Consider the following 17,141-nt stretch of genomic DNA (forward strand, 5'->3'; position numbering starts at 1 on the left):
TTATATTTTAATATGAAAGATACACACGCATACATATGCAAGTTTTTAACAACTTATTATATATTTATACCTGGTATGAGATAATCCTCAAAGACACGATAGTTTACTAAATATTTGTAGTAGTCCTTAGACACATTTAAATTATTGAGTTTGACAAAAAAATAAGAAGTTCAAGGAACTCTGAACAGGAACAATTCAAAAGTTGAAGTACCTACTTAACTTAAATGATGAAAAAAGAGAAAAAATCCAATGCTAGTGAAAATATGTTTTAAGCATTTGACTTAAAGTCGTTTATCCTATTCTTTTATTCCTATATTTTATATTTTTAACATTTCATGTATGTTGCCAGTACTCGTTGTCATTTCGATATAATAAAAAAATATGGACCAACCTACGATTTAAAATCGATATTTTTATTTGTGATGAAATCTAATAATATAAATTATGAATAACCTACCCTCGAATGGAGATATTAAAAAACTAATTATCATGAATAGTAGGTACTAGGATCAGTAATATATCATAGTATTATGAATGATTATCGTTTCAAAACCTTGTACAATTTAGTAAGGTTGAAAATATCCTTCTACAAAAGCAAAATTCGAGTATTTGTAAAGTTTCCTATGAGTATTTTAAAAAATTCGAGGATCCTCATATTTAGCTATCAATGTCAGTAATTTAGATACCATATAACACTTGTTTATTGAGGTTTCATAAAGGTATAGCTGACCTTATATACTCTATACCACATTCAATTCTCATTCATTAAATTACAATAAGTAGGTATTTATTTTTTTAATAGAAGAACTATGTCACTAATGTTATTAATTGCTATAATTACCAGGGTGACCGCGTGGAGGTTGATATAATAGAGTACACTTATATCAGATCAATCTAATTAATATTTCCCTCTTCAAGTTTCGAAGTTATGAGCGAACAGATAAATATATAGTACTTGCATACCTGTCAAAATCTCTCTATTTTACCGTCGTCGAGTAAAAATTATGCATTGCAATTCGTTCCAAATAAGAATATAATACAAAATGATGAAATTTTACTGTTTGCAAAGACTAATTAAAAGCACCATCGAATAATGCGTTGTAATATCCTGTTATCGATTATTCGAAAAAATCGATAAATCTATGCATTTATTTTTAATATGGCAACACTTTCTAAATAAGTATTACTGAAATAATATGGTTTTCTTGTTTAGCTGTTTTATATTTACTTAAACTTTTTTTATGTTTAATTTATCATAATAATATAGTAAGTACTTATTATTTGAAAATATAAAATAAACTTTAAAATACGGTGATACAAATGAAAACAGCGCCATCTATGAAAGTATTTTGGAAACAATAAGCCCCAATTAGCAATGATTAAATTGTAAACAAATACAGGGCAACAACAAAATGAGTAAATATATGAAAATTACTTTTCAAAACGCATTATTTCATTTTAACATCTATATATGACTTTTTAAAAATAGAATAAACCTTTTTAAAAACATAGTTTTGGGTTTTAAACGATTACAAAACAATGTTGAATTCCATTCGATACCAATGACGCCATCTAAATCCGTTTTTCGAACTAAAAATGGCTACTATGCCATTGATCCCCACTGGTATTAGTGTACTGTTTATACACTAATACTATTTTTTTCACGAATGAAACACCTATAACTAACTAGAAATTAAACTGAAACACGTAGGTAGCATTCCATTACCCTTTACAGAATAACTAGTCTAGTATTATTCAAGTAGACAAGTCGAAATATATATAACTCAAAGGTGACTGACATAGTGATCTATCAACGCACAGACCAAACCACTGGACAGATTGGGATGAAATTTGAAATGCAGGTAGATGTTATGACGTAGGCATCCGCTAAGAAAGGATTTTGATTAATTCTGTACCCAAGAGGATAAAATAGGGGATGAAAGTTTGTATAAAACTTTGTCAATTTTAAACCGATCGGGCTGAAACTTTGCATGCATAAAGCCACTATGACGTAGGCATCCCCTAAGAAAGGATTTTGATAAATTCCACCTCCAAGGGGATAAATTAAAGCGAGCGAAGCCGCGGGCAAAAGCTAGTAATAGTATAGTTTGGGATTTGGGATGTGGTAAAGATAATGCAAGAACAACGTGAAAGAATAAGTTAGTATTGCCCAAAAGTAACCTAACGTGATTTCAAAGAAATGTTTTTTACATGGCACATAAAATATTTAATGGACTACCTACAGATTTAATAGAACTGACAGGACAACATTATCAAAACAAATTGATTAAATGGCGGTTAGTGCACTGTTTCTACTCTATAGATTATTTAAATTATAAATACTATGAATAAAAATGTAATGTAATGTATTAATAAGATAAGATAGTAATAATAATAATAATTGTAAAAACATTATATAATAATCGTCAAATATTAAATTTGAATATAATAGTTATAACGTACATACGTTATAACAATTAGAACTTATAAACTTTAACTGTAAACTTTTTAGGCCTAGTAGGAAATAAAAATTTGCATGCCTACTGTAAAAAGGGATATTACGGCGCTGCATGCTGATATCATCACTGTGGCTAAATTGTTTACTTATCTGTAATGCAAATAAAGGACTTACTTACTAGCTGTCCGCGACTTCGTCCGCGAGGAAAACAACTTTAATTTTATAAAATAAAGGATTTTTCTAAAATAAAATTAGCCTAAGTTACTCCTCATTACTACCTGCCAATAAAAGTTCCATTAAAATCGGTCACGCCATTTCAGAGATTACCCGGAACACAGGCAGACAGACAAAAATTACATTAGCAAGACATTATATTCATATGCATATAGTAGAAAACGATTATTTCAATACATATTACAAACACTTCAATTTAATTTATATATATAGATAATATAATTTATAAAATATGAGACATAATAATAATAACATTACTGATAGCTTTGCAAATGGAGGAAAAGTTTTGTAACTTGTTGTAAGGAACGTAGTTAATGAGTGGTTCAAATTTAGATATCATATTTGCATATTACATTTACTGTTCTTGTTTACGTCATTATCATTAGAATCAAGCATATTAATACATTGTACAAAAGTACAAACTGTATTACTACTGTAGTACTGTATAAACTATAGTACTCTAGTTTATTTTCAGATGGATAAAATATGTAATGATGTCTAAGAAAACCGTATACAACGGTGGGGCACCAGTGGATAATATGTACATAGATGGGCTAACTGATTTGATTAGATGATAACATGTAATCAAATCAGTTAGCCCATCAGGAAAGATTCACTTACAATTAAACACAATAATTTACAGAGAGAACCATGCTGTGGTCTGTAGTAGTATAGATGTGTTTTTTTAAAGGATGAAAATGGAATGGTACATTCGATTGTGTTAACTGTTTATGCTGCCAGAGCACCAGTGGAGGATAAGATAAATATGAGGTCAGGCCAATAAACCCATGGTGACAATTTTCTTAGGAATTTATTGCAATGGTATCCAGGGGGGAACTGCGTGGAGTTCAAATGGACATGGTACATTGCTAGCAATGGTGACATTAATCCACATTACTAACAATCCACTTTCCCCCCGTGTAGGTGTGTTGTAAATTGTTTCCTACCTTTGCATGGTTAACCCTGAGGATGTAATACATTGTATTTTCACATAAAATTACATCACACATCTTAAAAAAATTAATGTGAAAATACACTGTATCACATTCTCAGGGTTAACAATTAGAATACAATAAATTCGTTCTGATATAAATTGCGATATTTGCGCCAGTTATCTCTATTATACTTCTTTTATTGTCATGTTAATATAAAACTTTATTTTACTGAATATAGATATACAACTTTAGTTTTTAAATCATGTGTTAATTTGATAATGATATAGATACAGAGTGGGTGGAACAATAACAGTATTTCCTGCAACTATTCTGTTGTTTTGTACAAGAATATGCCTTGAGCGACATTATTGTATTAGGACATTTCTATAATCTCACTACAAAGTCAACCATACCAATAATCATGTTAATGATTACAGCATTTGTTTCTTTGCATTGCCACTGGGCTTTTGTGAGTTAAGCAACAGGCAAGTTTTTAATGCATATTCTTGGCTTAATTTACTATTTACATTTAGAATAAAAAGAAATGTATTTACTAAGTTTATCCTAATAATATTCATAAATATATATGTATCTAACCACATATACATATCCCAGTGTATCCATAATGTACATCTTATTTATTTTTTGTATTTCCAACCATATACATAAAAATAATAATTCAATTTTACCTGTTGTTCAACTAAGGGAATATTGTTCACTAGAAAAAAAATTCTCTTCCCGCCTTGTCCCCAGGGTTTTTGAAGTTCATGTCTGAACCTTTTGATTAATTGAGCAGCAATAAAAGTTTTTCCAGAACCTTAAAACCAAGCCAAAGTATTAAAATGAATGGAATCTGTTTATAATGATTTTGTAGGGAAATAACAAATGGATGTCATACAAAGCATTTTGTAAAATAAACAAACAGTATTCAAATGATCACTCTCACCTGTAGGTAAATGTATAATAGTATTTTTTCTTATGGCGATTTCTTCCAACTGATACTGATAAGGTCTACATATTAATCGCTGCTCTTCCACATTTGACACCATTTCATCCATGCTGATAGAGTGGCTGTGCGGATAAAAAAAAATATATTATACTGTATAATAAAAATATGAGAAAACAACTTAAATATACAAAATACATTAAAATAGAAAGGAGCTGCATATACGAATATAAATTATTACAATTAAATATGATGAAAAAGAATATGCATAAATTGATTTGTAGGCAGAAACTTTTTGTCAAATTCATTGTTATGAAATATATGCCAATCATGATGCAATAATCAAAATTGATTGTTCTACAAGTGGGATTGTTTTGCAACCATGAGTCTTGTGAATGGACGCACAAGAGTCATTGTTTATCTGGTTAAGAGAGGCAAATGATAATAATGGTTTACCACCAACTAAGGTGTTTATAAGAGTGCAGTATATGTAAATCAAATTATCCAAACCAATGTTTTATTTTTGTGTATCTATAGACATTTAAATAAATTGCAACAACAATAACAATACAGCATGTCCCAGAAGTCAACATCAAGCTGGAATCGGGTAACAGGTAAGTCATAATAATAAACCAAAAAATAAAAAATCTGAATTACGTTTTAGAAGACTTACAGGCATTTTAAAATTAAAGTTTAAGTACCAGATTCAAGAATAATATTAACAAAATTAAGGTTTCTGGACATATAAATATTAAATTGAATTGATACTTTTAATATGTGTAGTCTCAAATAATACATTGTATTATTTCAAATTATATAGTCAATTAACGAAATAATAAAATAAAAAGCCTACCTTTGAAAATAACATTAAAATACAACTTTTAAATTTAATACACTAAATATATTTCAGATACTGTTAATCACAGAAGTTTAAAAACCAAGAACAACTCTAATGAAATGCAATGTAAATCTGAATGCCGAAGACAGAAAAGTCACTGACACACACTACGTCTAGGAAAGTCTATAGTTATCTTTATTCAGTGTTGCCACCTGGACGTCTGGCTTTGTCCTCAAATTTCGTCAAAAATCCTACTTAAATTCAAATTTTCAATGCAATCCATACCATAAAAAAGTATGTATTAGCAGAATTTATAAACATGATCGTTATTCAATATGAATTACAAGTAATGTTTCAGATATTTTATTACTTGTAGGAAAATGAAACTGAATAAAGTATTTTTATCTATTATAGCGACATATTCGTATTTAGAATAAATATCACTATTACGTCATTGTGCGAAGCAAGAAAAACTAGGAGGTCAACAATTATATAGAAAATACTGGTTGACTTATCGTGGTGACTTTAACTCTCGACAACTTGCTGAACGTAATACTTCTGTATTAAAGTTTGTGGACTTCTCATGTCTCGGGTAGTCATTGTCGCGTTAGTTATTAAAGATTGAGTATTAGTAACATTGCGTCCGTCGCGTCATGTCATCTTTTGGTTCAATAGTTTTTGCGCTGTCTAGTGCGTTAGATATAACAGTGAATTGTCATTACAATTGTTTTTTCTTAAATTTTACAATATCCATGGTGTTTTATTTTAGTTTTCGTCAGTCTCGTCTATGTTGCTACGCGCTATGTTGCAAATATAAACTACAAATAATGTTTTAGATATTTTGTTATTCATAGGAAAACATTCAGTTTGAATTTGACCTATAATTTTTTTTTATGTATGCTCTTAGCGACATTTCGTTTTATGATTAATATGGATGAATGAAGTAAGGAAAGTAGTTGAAGAATGGGAAAGTTGGAAAAAAGCTGTAATCTGGCAACACTAAATTACTCTTTGGTACGTCGTTACCCAATTCATTGACTGGTATTATTGTGATTGGTCCAGATTAGTTTAGTCGTGCTTGACTTTTTTTTAATGTCAAGGCACGGCATGGTGCTACATTTGCCAAAGACAATTAATAAACGATTTTGTAGAAAAGAAATTTGCATCAAATAATCGTCTGGTGATGGAAGCACTGATATCAATCGTACAAAATTACTCATACAGTAATAAATACCCGCAATTACCGCCTTTTATGCTCTAAATTGGCTACAAAAAATATATTAGAAGGTACTGATGTGTCTCTTTATATACTTTAGTAATAGAATACATAATCGACTTAACTCGACACTCGCCGCGCTTCTGTTTTAATGATGTCTCCACATAACTTTGATTTAGCTTGTAAAATTTGTTTGAATCTCAGGTAAGATAATATGTATATCATATGAAGCGTTCACTTCGCGTTTCTCGTAAGCTTACGTACCACAGGATGAACTAAAATTATAATAAGTCGTAGTACAAATATTTCATTAGTCTACTAACTCTTTATCAAGATACAGGAACAACTACAAATCACATCATAAATAACTCTACAGTGGTAAGGTAATGTTTAATAGTTTCATGGTGAATTTACCGATAATTTCAGTTACGGATATTATTTTTTTAAGAAATTTCAAAAGTAAAATACATATAGCTAATATAATAGTTCCATAACGTGTCCCAATTAGGCTCCGCCTCTATACGATATTTGTAAAATTTTGGATTCAGTTACGGTTACGAATATCGGATAGTTTCGGTTACGGTTACGGTGCTTCCTACATCCCTGATGAAAACGTCAAAATTGCGGCTGTATGAGGTTAAACTCTTTGCCTTTCTGTAATGATAAACGAACAAAAAAAAAAACAAGAAAATTGTCAAAATGTTCAAAAGAAATTTATTTTTATTGCTACCATTAAATAATGTTTTTGATTATTAAATCATCACAAAATAGAAACAAACTACTTTTTCTATACATTAGCTTAATATTAATTGTATTTGTAACAGTTGTGTCCCCAGGAGGTAATTTTAATATACAGAATTTTTAGTTGCTACTACTTCTACTTATTAACTTTAAACGAAACTTTTAACTTATTAAATGTTATAGTTAATCTATATTCCTATTTTTTATAGCTAATGACCTACATTTTAGCGATGGGTCATCTACGGCTGATGCAATCGCAGGAGATGTTTTTTTTGAGATCTTAGATCCACCTGAACTTAGATATTCATATCGCATTAGACCAGCCAAAGATTTTGGTACAACTTTCGTGAGTATTCATTATATTTATTATTTCCTTTACCACTTGTTGTACAAGAAAATTGTAGTACATTCTGAGGATGAGTTTTCAAAATATTACATCATTATTTTTTTAGAGTGTCACATAGTGGTTTAGTAACTTGAATTACCTCATGAGGACAACTGTTCAAATCTGGCCAACATAAAAAAAATGTGTGCAAATTTATATTACTGACTGATCTTTTTGTAAATAATTCCTTTTATACATCTGAAAAATGGTAAGCTCATCACATGCTATATTTGATTCAAATGTACGCAGTGAAATATGGACAAGTGTTGTGTTCACCAAAACATTGACAGTTGACAATGTCTCTGACTCCCCCGTCTGGGACCAAAGCTGTGGCAGTTATTTGTTTTGTTGTATTTTTATAACCTATTACCTAGTATTATGCTAGTAGCTTTGACATTTTGTAGCCTCTATGTATTGGGTGAATAATTTTTACTAGCCTATTCATTTATACAATATTCATTTACTTTCCATCTTCTGCATCTACTGTCAAATATTTATCTTAATTACAAAATTGATAATTTCTATCTGTTTTGAAAGGAAACTTTGAACATTAAATAATGAAACCTAGTGAGTAAAGCCTTGGAATTTGCTTCTAGAATTTCATATGCTTTATTTGTAATTTCAGAATGGAAGTCTCCAATTCGAAAAAGCTCGTTTGGTTCCTACAGTGCCTTTACATAGTTGCTCAGATATTATTAATCACGAGGACATCGTGGGACATATAGCATTATCTGAAAGAGGGTTAGTTATTTTAAGCTTAAAATAATTGAGCACATCAATTAGTAGTTGACATTGATAGTTTCTGATGTCATGTGTTAGGATCCTACTGTACACCCTGAATATGAATGGTTGGTTAGCTATTTGTCTTCATAACTCGATGAGTGAGTGACAAATATTAACAAACAATTCTTTAATAGTTGGGACAACTTCCATATAAATCAGTAACATATCTACTATTAATATTTTTTTTACGAGTGTTGTATATAATTATAAATTCAATTAAAATTTGTGTGTGATTTGAATGTGATGTAGTGAATTAGATAATGTAATGGGTTTTTATATTTTTAATGTTTTATTGTTTCCAGTGATTGTTCCTTTGTTTTCAAGACAGCTAAGGCTCAGCAGGCTGGTGCTAGAGCATTGATTATTACTGAATCTGTTGATAAGTGGGATGAATCCCTGGACCATCTTATTGAAATGGTGGATGACAAGTATGTATTATTTTTAAAAATTAATAGTTTTGTACTAAATTAAATTAATACAATATCTCAGTGAATTCACTCACCATAATTTAAGGTTTTACTTGTAAATAAAAAATGCTTTATCATTCACACTTGCATACTGTGAAGGTTTGAGATATTGCTATAAATGTGGCTTGGGTTGAAAACATGGATCTTACAATGAACTTCTGAAATATTTCAATCTGGACCCTTTGTATAATAGGACAAAATAATGATTTTATTTTGTTACATGAAGTTATTCATCATCAGTTAAACTCCTCTAATCTTCTATCTCTATTAAATTTTAATTGAGATTTAGATCATGCAATTATAACTATAATACTTTTTATTGTAGTCTAAATTTATTCAAATAACACTTCACATTAAAATTCAATAGCTGGGAAGTGTGCCCAATAGAATGAAATTTTTGTCTCAAATATGGATATTTTCTATTTAATACTTTTTCAGTTCCAAAAAATAGAAATAGAAATAATCTTTATTCAAATAAACTCATTACAAGCACTTTTGAATAGTCATATTTTGATTCTACCACTCATTCGGAATGCAGATTCATCACAAGAAGAATGAGCAAGAAACTTGTGTGTTGCTCTTTTTAATAGATTTTTTTATATAAATAATTACACTATAACAAGTAAGAGGCATGCGATAATCAACATAGAAATCGCTATGCACTCATTATTAGTGTAATTAGATAATATTGTCAGTGCTATGGATTTAAAGTTTTTCTATAAAAACATTATTATTGTTAACAAATTCTTCAATTTTATAGTTAGCTTTTTTGCAAAGGAACTGTTTTATTTGACATTTAAATCTTTTTTCTGGCAGATTTATAACAGACTCTGGTATTTTATTGTAAAACCTTACGCAATTGCCATAAAACGAATTACTACCTTTAAAATCAGTTTGTTATTGTTACGTAAGCTTTTATTGGTGCTGATTGCACCAATAAAAGTAACTCAACTAACTCTTTTGAAATTGTCTATATTCTTCCTGGCATAGATGATATTTTCATAAATGTGTTGAGAAGCAACGGTTAGGATATTTGATTCCTTAAAACACTCTCGCAATGACTCCCTGGAACCCATACCATAAATGGAGCGAATGGCCCTCTTTTGTAAAGTAAATATTGTATTTATATCAGCTGCTTTGCCCCATAACAAAATACCATACGACATAATGCTATGGAAATAGCTAAAATAGACAAGTTTAGCCGTTGCCATGTCTGTTAATTGTCTAATTCTTCTTACCGCATAAGCAGCAGAACTAAGTCGACTCGCTAATTTAGTAATATGAGCACCCCATTGCAACTTGGAATCTAATGTGACGTCTAGAAATACAGTATCGTCAACAAAATTAATAGATTTATTGTCCAATACGATTTTTGAATCTACTGGCCTTACATTGGGGAGAGTAAATTTGATACATTTAGTTTTATTTGCATTTAGTAGCATATTATTAGCAGTAAACCATTTCAAAACATAAGAGCGAGAGCACCATTTACTTCGTCCATATCATCAATATGTCGATTGACTTTGAATACTAATGAAGTATCATCAGCAAACAGAACTATGTCAGCTATCTTTTCTACTATATAAGGAAGATCGTTTATGTAAACTAAAAATAAGAAAGGACCTAGAATAGGAGGAGCCCTGAGGAACACCCATTTTAATACTAGTTCCCTCAGACGTTACACCATTTATTTCAACAACTTGCATTCTATTATTTAGATAGGACTTCATCATGCTTAGTGCTTCATATCTAATACCGTAATGTTCTAGTTTGAGTATGAGTGTTTCATGATCAACGCAATCAAATGCTTTTGAGAGGTCACAGAATACACCGATAGCATCCTGAGACCTCTCCCAACAGTCAAAAATGTGTTTCATTAAAGCTACACCAGCGTCAGTAGTTGATTTACCGGCTGTGAAACCAAATTGCTGACTGTGAAGCAGTCTATTTGTTTTAAAGTGTTGAAGCATTTGATTGAGCATAATTTTTTCAAACACTTTACTTAGTACTGGTAAAATAGAAATGGGCCTATAATTACCTACTTCAGTTTTATCCCCTGACTTATGAAAGACAGTCGTAAATCCACCATAGACAGTCAAATTGAAATACTGTAGAATAATATTTAATACTAGCTGTTCAGAGATTAGCCGAATCAAACAGACAGACAGACAGACAGATAGACAAAAATTATAAAAAATGTTATTTTGGTGTATGCACCGTATTTATATTCATATGCATATATGTATTCATAAAACCGTTTTTTACTGCATAGTAAAAAGTAAAAACAGACACTCCAATTTTATTTATATGTATAGATTGTACCCAAAAGTATTCATACTGTTTTCTATTACATTCTGTTTACTATACTTTTTATTATCTACCCTATATTGCATGCATACCATATATTGCATCCAAACAAATGTTTGTATTGAATGTAATCTGTTTTGTGTGATAATAAATAAATATAAGAAAAATTATATAATTTTTATGGGTATTAGTTACTGCAATATATAGTTAGTTACTACAATATAGAGTTCAGTATCCAAAAGAGATTGAATACTTAGTGTTAACTAAAAATAAACTTGACTGTTCTTTTTTAAATTAATTGTTTCAACTAATTGTTGCCTTTTTTATTGTGGATGATCTACTAAGAAACTATTGAATGGAAAAGACTAGACTCTTTGTCCAGAGTTGCTCTTGAATATAGTGTTAGTTACAGTATAATATCTCTAAAATGTAAATAATACACTAGCATTATTAGTAATTCGCTTAGTCCTTATTACATGTTTATATTTACTCACTAAGTGTTTCTTAATTAAAGGTTTTAAACTATCTATTTGAATTAAATTTTTGTTTTTGTTTTGCTTGATTTCCAAAATATTCTATATATATATAATAATATAATAAGAATAAAAGATACAAAAATTTAAAATAGTATTTTTTATGGATTTCAGAATGGAGTTAGATGTGAATATACCTGCTGCTTTCCTGCTCGGGCGAAGTGGTGCTACCATAATGCGGACGCTGAGACGTCTAAAGAAAAGTTATGCAATAATTAATTTACCAATTAATATGACACATGTGCCTATTAGTAGAATGAATCAACCACCATGGATTGCATGGTAGTTTTGTAACTTTGTACTATAGCTGTGATTTGTTTTTTTGGGTATTTATTTATTGTTATGTTACTAGGGCAATTAATCAATAATTTTACACAGGATTACACAATATATGCATTATATATTATAATAATTAATAATTTTAACTATTAGATATGGGACTTTATGAACATTCGTTGGCTTTAGTATTCTCTAAGATTTTTATGTCCATATTTCGCATATCTAGCGAAAAATAGTTATTTTAATTAACTTGTACTATATAAAACTTACATTAAAAGACTTCAGCTTGTTTAATTAAAGACACTTGATCGAAAGTTACTTAAGGCATATGTTGTATACATTTCCAAATATAGGATCAATACCACTACTATTTACTCCTAGCCTAAGCCTTGGAATGCTCTGAACATGATAGCAGTAACAGGTTTCAACCACCATTCAGAGTGACTCTCCTAATATTTGGTACAATTCTAGTTTTCTTGTATATTCTTGAATTGTCTCTTTAAACTTGCTTAGAAAATAGATAGCAAAATCTCCTGGATCTTGGGAGACTTAATAATTATTTCTTTTTTTCACAATTCTTGTAATTGACATGAAACTCATATTCTCTGAGGTATTCTTTCTTCTCTGAGTATCTTGAATTTCATTCATCTATTTCATTAATCTCATTCTCATTAATTGAATAATTAAAATAGTAAAGTATTAAGACTCATGGACAAAAATGTAAGTATTGCATCATAAAGACCAAATATATTTCTATATTGAAAAAAAAACACACATAAAAGTAAGATTTTTACTCTTTTTTCTTTATCGCAGTTGAATATGTAACCGATAATATCCGCATTTTATCTGGAGCTAACTATAGATTTGGTTAAATAACGGTGGCTAACGAGTTTTTTTTACAATACAATGATCCGTCCGCAAAATGGGAGACTATGGTAATCAATATGTATACAGATGTCAGTACTCACTAAATGTATATTCATTACATTCTTACATAAAATTAAAACTGATTACCAAAGACTGTCTTCCAATTAAGTGTTTTAAATATATCTAAAGCTAAATAGCTAGCTAATAGTATTACATTTATAAAATCTTCAGCCCATTTTATAGTGATTATTCCCTCAATGGATAGATATCATATGTAATAATCTTTATAGCAGAGATAACTTTTTGAAAGATACCATTTTAAAATGTATATTTTTTGATAAAACAAAAGCAGCTTATTCATAGATATATACAATTTATAGCAATCCATCATATGAAATAGCAACAGTCCTTATATTCACGGTTGTGACTTTGTTGTATAGTCATCATCGGACCGGAATGAGGTAAGTGTGGTGTCATAAAATGTTATGTCCTAGTACCTGTCAAATGTCGTTTAATAAAAACAGCATTGCATTTAATAGAAATTTGAGCATAGTCTTCTCTACCAAGTCTGGGTGTAGCCTATGTATATGTGTATTCTTTACGGCACAAAACACATAGGAATCTGTTTTGTACCTGAAAGAAAAAGAATAGTCCATCTCTACCACAGTACACTATGCTCATTACTCGAGCCTTGAAAAATAATATTATGAAATGGTGGTTTTTATATAACATAAGCAAAGCAATATACTTTTTAGAAAAAATATTACTATAAATGTATAATTTTAAATATTTAACAATCACGATTTTACCAAATTCGATAAGTGAGATATTATCCAGAGTTAATCTGTAAATGATATTATGCCAAGTACTAGGTAAATTAAAGGGATGGATTTTATGGATGTTAGTAAAATTGCTAGCCGCTTGCGAAAAGGTATACAGTGCTCTAATAGAGGGTGATTGGATGAGCATAAATACTGTTAGTCTTTAATGATAATTTTAACCCTGCTAACCGTTATAGTTACCAGGGAAGACTGCATATGAAAATATAGTTTCATTTCTACATTTTTTTTAATGAGCATTTCATCTGGCTTTTGAAATATTCGTTATGAATAACACTGTTCAAGGCAGGTAAAGTACATGTTTAAAATCCGTATTTTATTTAATACAAATCTGTGTCGGTTTTATAGACTGTTTATTAAAGTTTAACAAGCTTCATTGATAGCAGTTTGGCATTTCTCGGCAATTGGCAATATTTATGTAGGTGGCTCGGATATAATTATTATAAGAATGTTTGTATTTGTAAGATGGTTTCTATATTTACCTATTTTAATAACTTAATTTGAGGCAATAATTTACTACCAATTTTCATAGAAGGTATTTTATGTACGTATGTCATACAATTTTTTTGGTTACTTCTATTGTAGTTTACTGTAGACAGTAGATATACATTATAGTATCTGAATTTTTATTGTACAATAAATCTGCCTGGTCTACGCTGAAGTGTATTCTTAAAATTGATAGAAAACGTTCTTTTGAAACGTAATCAAGATGAATCCAATATATTCGATAACATTGTTAATTGTTTTATTGATAATAAAATATAGAATTAATTCGTTACTAGTGTAATCAAGAATATAAAAAAGTGAGAGTGGATTTGAATTAGTTACAATGGTAGATCGAGTTGGTCATCATTCGGATGGCTTATTGGTATGCAAATGCTGTTTAAAATGTCTGTAATATGGTTAAACAATTATGAGGTTAAATATTGTTTTTAGCTATTCAATAATGTCCTGGGTTCGCAGCTAAGTTGCATAAATGTTATTTTAGCGTTTAGTTATATATATTTTTTTGTAAACACCTAACGATTTAATAAAACGAAGCTCCAATAAATACATATACATATTTTAGAATTATGTTACCAAAATAAAGATTTTTAATTTTTATTGCTGTATTCTTATATATATATTTCTTGAACTGGAACAAATATTTTTACATTTGCAAGAGGGTTTTGAAAATAGGTTGTGTCAAATAAAAGCGATTAATTTAATTTTGTTCATTATAAAACTGATTTTGATTGGTGTTATAAGTTTTTCTTTAAGTCGTGGAATTTTGCAACTCAATTTTGAAGCAGGTACAGTTTAAGTTGAAATTTTGTTTACATGTTTAGTTTATATGACAATACATGATTAGCTTAATGAAGTCATTGTAAGTTATATTTATAGCACTTGTATAATATGAGCATCAAAAGAAATGGTTTACTAAGGATTACTGGAATAGTGACGTCGCTCCAATGTGGTGGACTAAGGTTTTTAGGCCACTCCATTATGTCTTTAAGTATTCGAAGGTTTGAGTGTTATTTACTTTTAATTATTACAGCTGTTAACAAAGCCAAATGTAAATATCACAGAGGTACCCTTACATTGAAGTTGTATCCGCAGGAGTTTGCCTTCAGCTTCTCTATAAGACCTTTTGCAAATTTGGCGTATAGGTTTGTGTGTACTTCACTTGAAGGTTGAGATAAAGCAGTGAAATTAGAGGCAAGACACCCTAGTCATCCGGATTAGCATCGTATGAGTTTTATATTGTCACTATAACTATATCCGTTATAGTGACAATGATAACTATGTCCGTAGTGGTGCTGTTCATGTGTACATAGCAACGGTTAATAATGTCAGCATGTTTACCTCTCCGACACCGGCGCCACTTTGCATACTTCCTCTAATTTATTCTTTATCTTGTCCATTCTTCTCACAACACACATCCATCTCGAAATTCGCATTTCAGTTGAATACAGTCGTCTTTCATCCATCGTTTTTAATGCCCAGCATTCTGATCCATACCTACAAGAAAGTAGTCCGGATGGTCTTGTAAACTTTTCCCTTAAGTTTACACGAACACACGGGAGTCACACGTCGTAACTTGCCGCCACTTCATCCATTCTGCGTTAATTCCGTGCTTTAAAACTTAAAACTTTATTGATTTTGTACAATAGGCGGGCTTAATGCTAATAGCATTCTCTACCAGACAACCTTATTTATGCAATTCTAGAATTAATTACGATAATGAAAATAAATTTTTACTTATATTTTAAGATTTTCCTATATTTCACTACAAAATGTGACATCTATATCTACATATAGTTAAATTTGGTGTGTTTGTTTGTAATATTGAAATAGCCGTTTTATACTATATACCTATGAAATAATGAATATAATACGGTACATATACAAAAATAACATTTTTTACAATTTTTAGTAAATAATGTATGTAATAAGGAGTAATTTAGGTTAGTTTTATTTTAGAAAAATAAAGTTAAATTCCAAGGGGGCGAAGTCGCGGGTACTGCTAGTTATTAATATGATTACTTAAATGCAAAATCGTTCCTGTTGCATATTATATTAATAACTAGCTACCCACCCCGGTTTCACGCGGGTGTACATGTATTATACATTTAAACTTTCCTCTTGAATCACTCTATCTATTAAAAAAACCGCTTCAAAATCCGCTACGTAGTTTTAAAGATTTAAGCTTACATAAGGACAGACAGCGACAGCGACTTTTTTTTTTAATCTATTAAATATTAAGGGTTTATTCCGGAGAATATGCCACCCCCATCGGTGCAATAATACAAAATATTTAAATTATGTTACATTTCCCTTGTTAATGCCAAATTTGACTATATTGATCATTTTGATGGCCTATTCTGTTAATGGGTTATTGAGAATACTATTGCAGAGGCCGATACCATTTCGAATAGAAGGTAACAATTCGCGTCTTTTGGTCTCGTTCCGTGCGCATTCCATAATATGATAGACATCTTCAATTTTTCCACATACTGTACAATTTGGATTTATAGATTTTCTCATTAAAAATGCAAAACTATTTAAAGGAAAATGTCCAGAACGAAGTCTTAGTGCCAAAACAATATCTTGTCTACTCATATTAGAATGTTCAAACCAGGGAATGCGAAGGAGATTAGGTTGGATTGTTTTATACCATACCTTTGGATAGAGATGTTTCATCAAAGTACTCTGACCACAGTTTCCAACAGTCTTGTCTTATAATTGGTAGTAAATCTGAGAAACCTGGCATACAATTAAAGTTAAGCCCATTCGAAATAGCCTCTGGCCAGTCTATCCGCCTCCTCATTCC

The 17,141-nt window shown here is 30.1% G+C and overlaps 2 protein-coding genes across 2 annotated transcripts in view; one reads left to right on the forward strand and one right to left on the reverse strand.

Moving 5' to 3' along the window:
• Window positions 1–5,569, reverse strand: part of LOC131851070 (endoribonuclease Dicer) — a 41,788-nt gene extending 36,219 nt beyond the window's left edge. Inside the window, exons 1-3 of the mRNA XM_059201497.1 lie at window positions 5,427–5,569; window positions 4,574–4,698; window positions 4,317–4,444 (exon numbers count right to left, since the gene is read on the reverse strand). Coding sequence (XP_059057480.1) covers window positions 4,317–4,444; window positions 4,574–4,685 — 240 coding nt within the window. The 5' untranslated portion in view covers window positions 4,686–4,698; window positions 5,427–5,569. The remainder of the gene's footprint in view (window positions 1–4,316; window positions 4,445–4,573; window positions 4,699–5,426) is intronic.
• Window positions 5,570–7,293: 1,724 nt separating this feature from the next.
• On the forward strand, window positions 7,294–13,510 carry LOC131850926 (PRADC1-like protein). Its single transcript, XM_059201336.1, has 5 exons — window positions 7,294–7,466; window positions 7,578–7,714; window positions 8,379–8,494; window positions 8,839–8,964; window positions 11,958–13,510. The coding sequence occupies exons 1-5, from the start codon at window positions 7,367–7,369 to the stop codon at window positions 12,127–12,129; spliced, it is 651 nt and encodes a 216-aa protein (XP_059057319.1). The 5' UTR covers window positions 7,294–7,366; the 3' UTR covers window positions 12,130–13,510.
• The last annotated feature ends 3,631 nt before the right edge of the window (window positions 13,511–17,141 follow it).

Source organism: Achroia grisella, unplaced genomic scaffold (genome assembly GCF_030625045.1).
Source record: "Achroia grisella isolate CSIRO2021 unplaced genomic scaffold, CSIRO_AGI_Agris_v1 utg780, whole genome shotgun sequence".
Classification (NCBI taxonomy): domain Eukaryota; kingdom Metazoa; phylum Arthropoda; class Insecta; order Lepidoptera; family Pyralidae; genus Achroia; species Achroia grisella.

What these genes read in the sequence shown, in the direction of transcription:
- LOC131850926 (XM_059201336.1), top strand. Translation starts at nt 7,367, where the DNA reads ATGTTTTTGATTATTAAATCATCACAAAATAGAAACAAACTACTTTTT. An exon ending in AACAGTTGTGTCCCCAGGAG is followed by an intron (nt 7,467 to 7,577) that starts GTAATTTTAATA and finishes TATTTTTTATAG; the next exon opens with CTAATGACCTACATTTTAGC. An exon ending in AAGATTTTGGTACAACTTTC is followed by an intron (nt 7,715 to 8,378) that starts GTGAGTATTCAT and finishes TTGTAATTTCAG; the next exon opens with AATGGAAGTCTCCAATTCGA.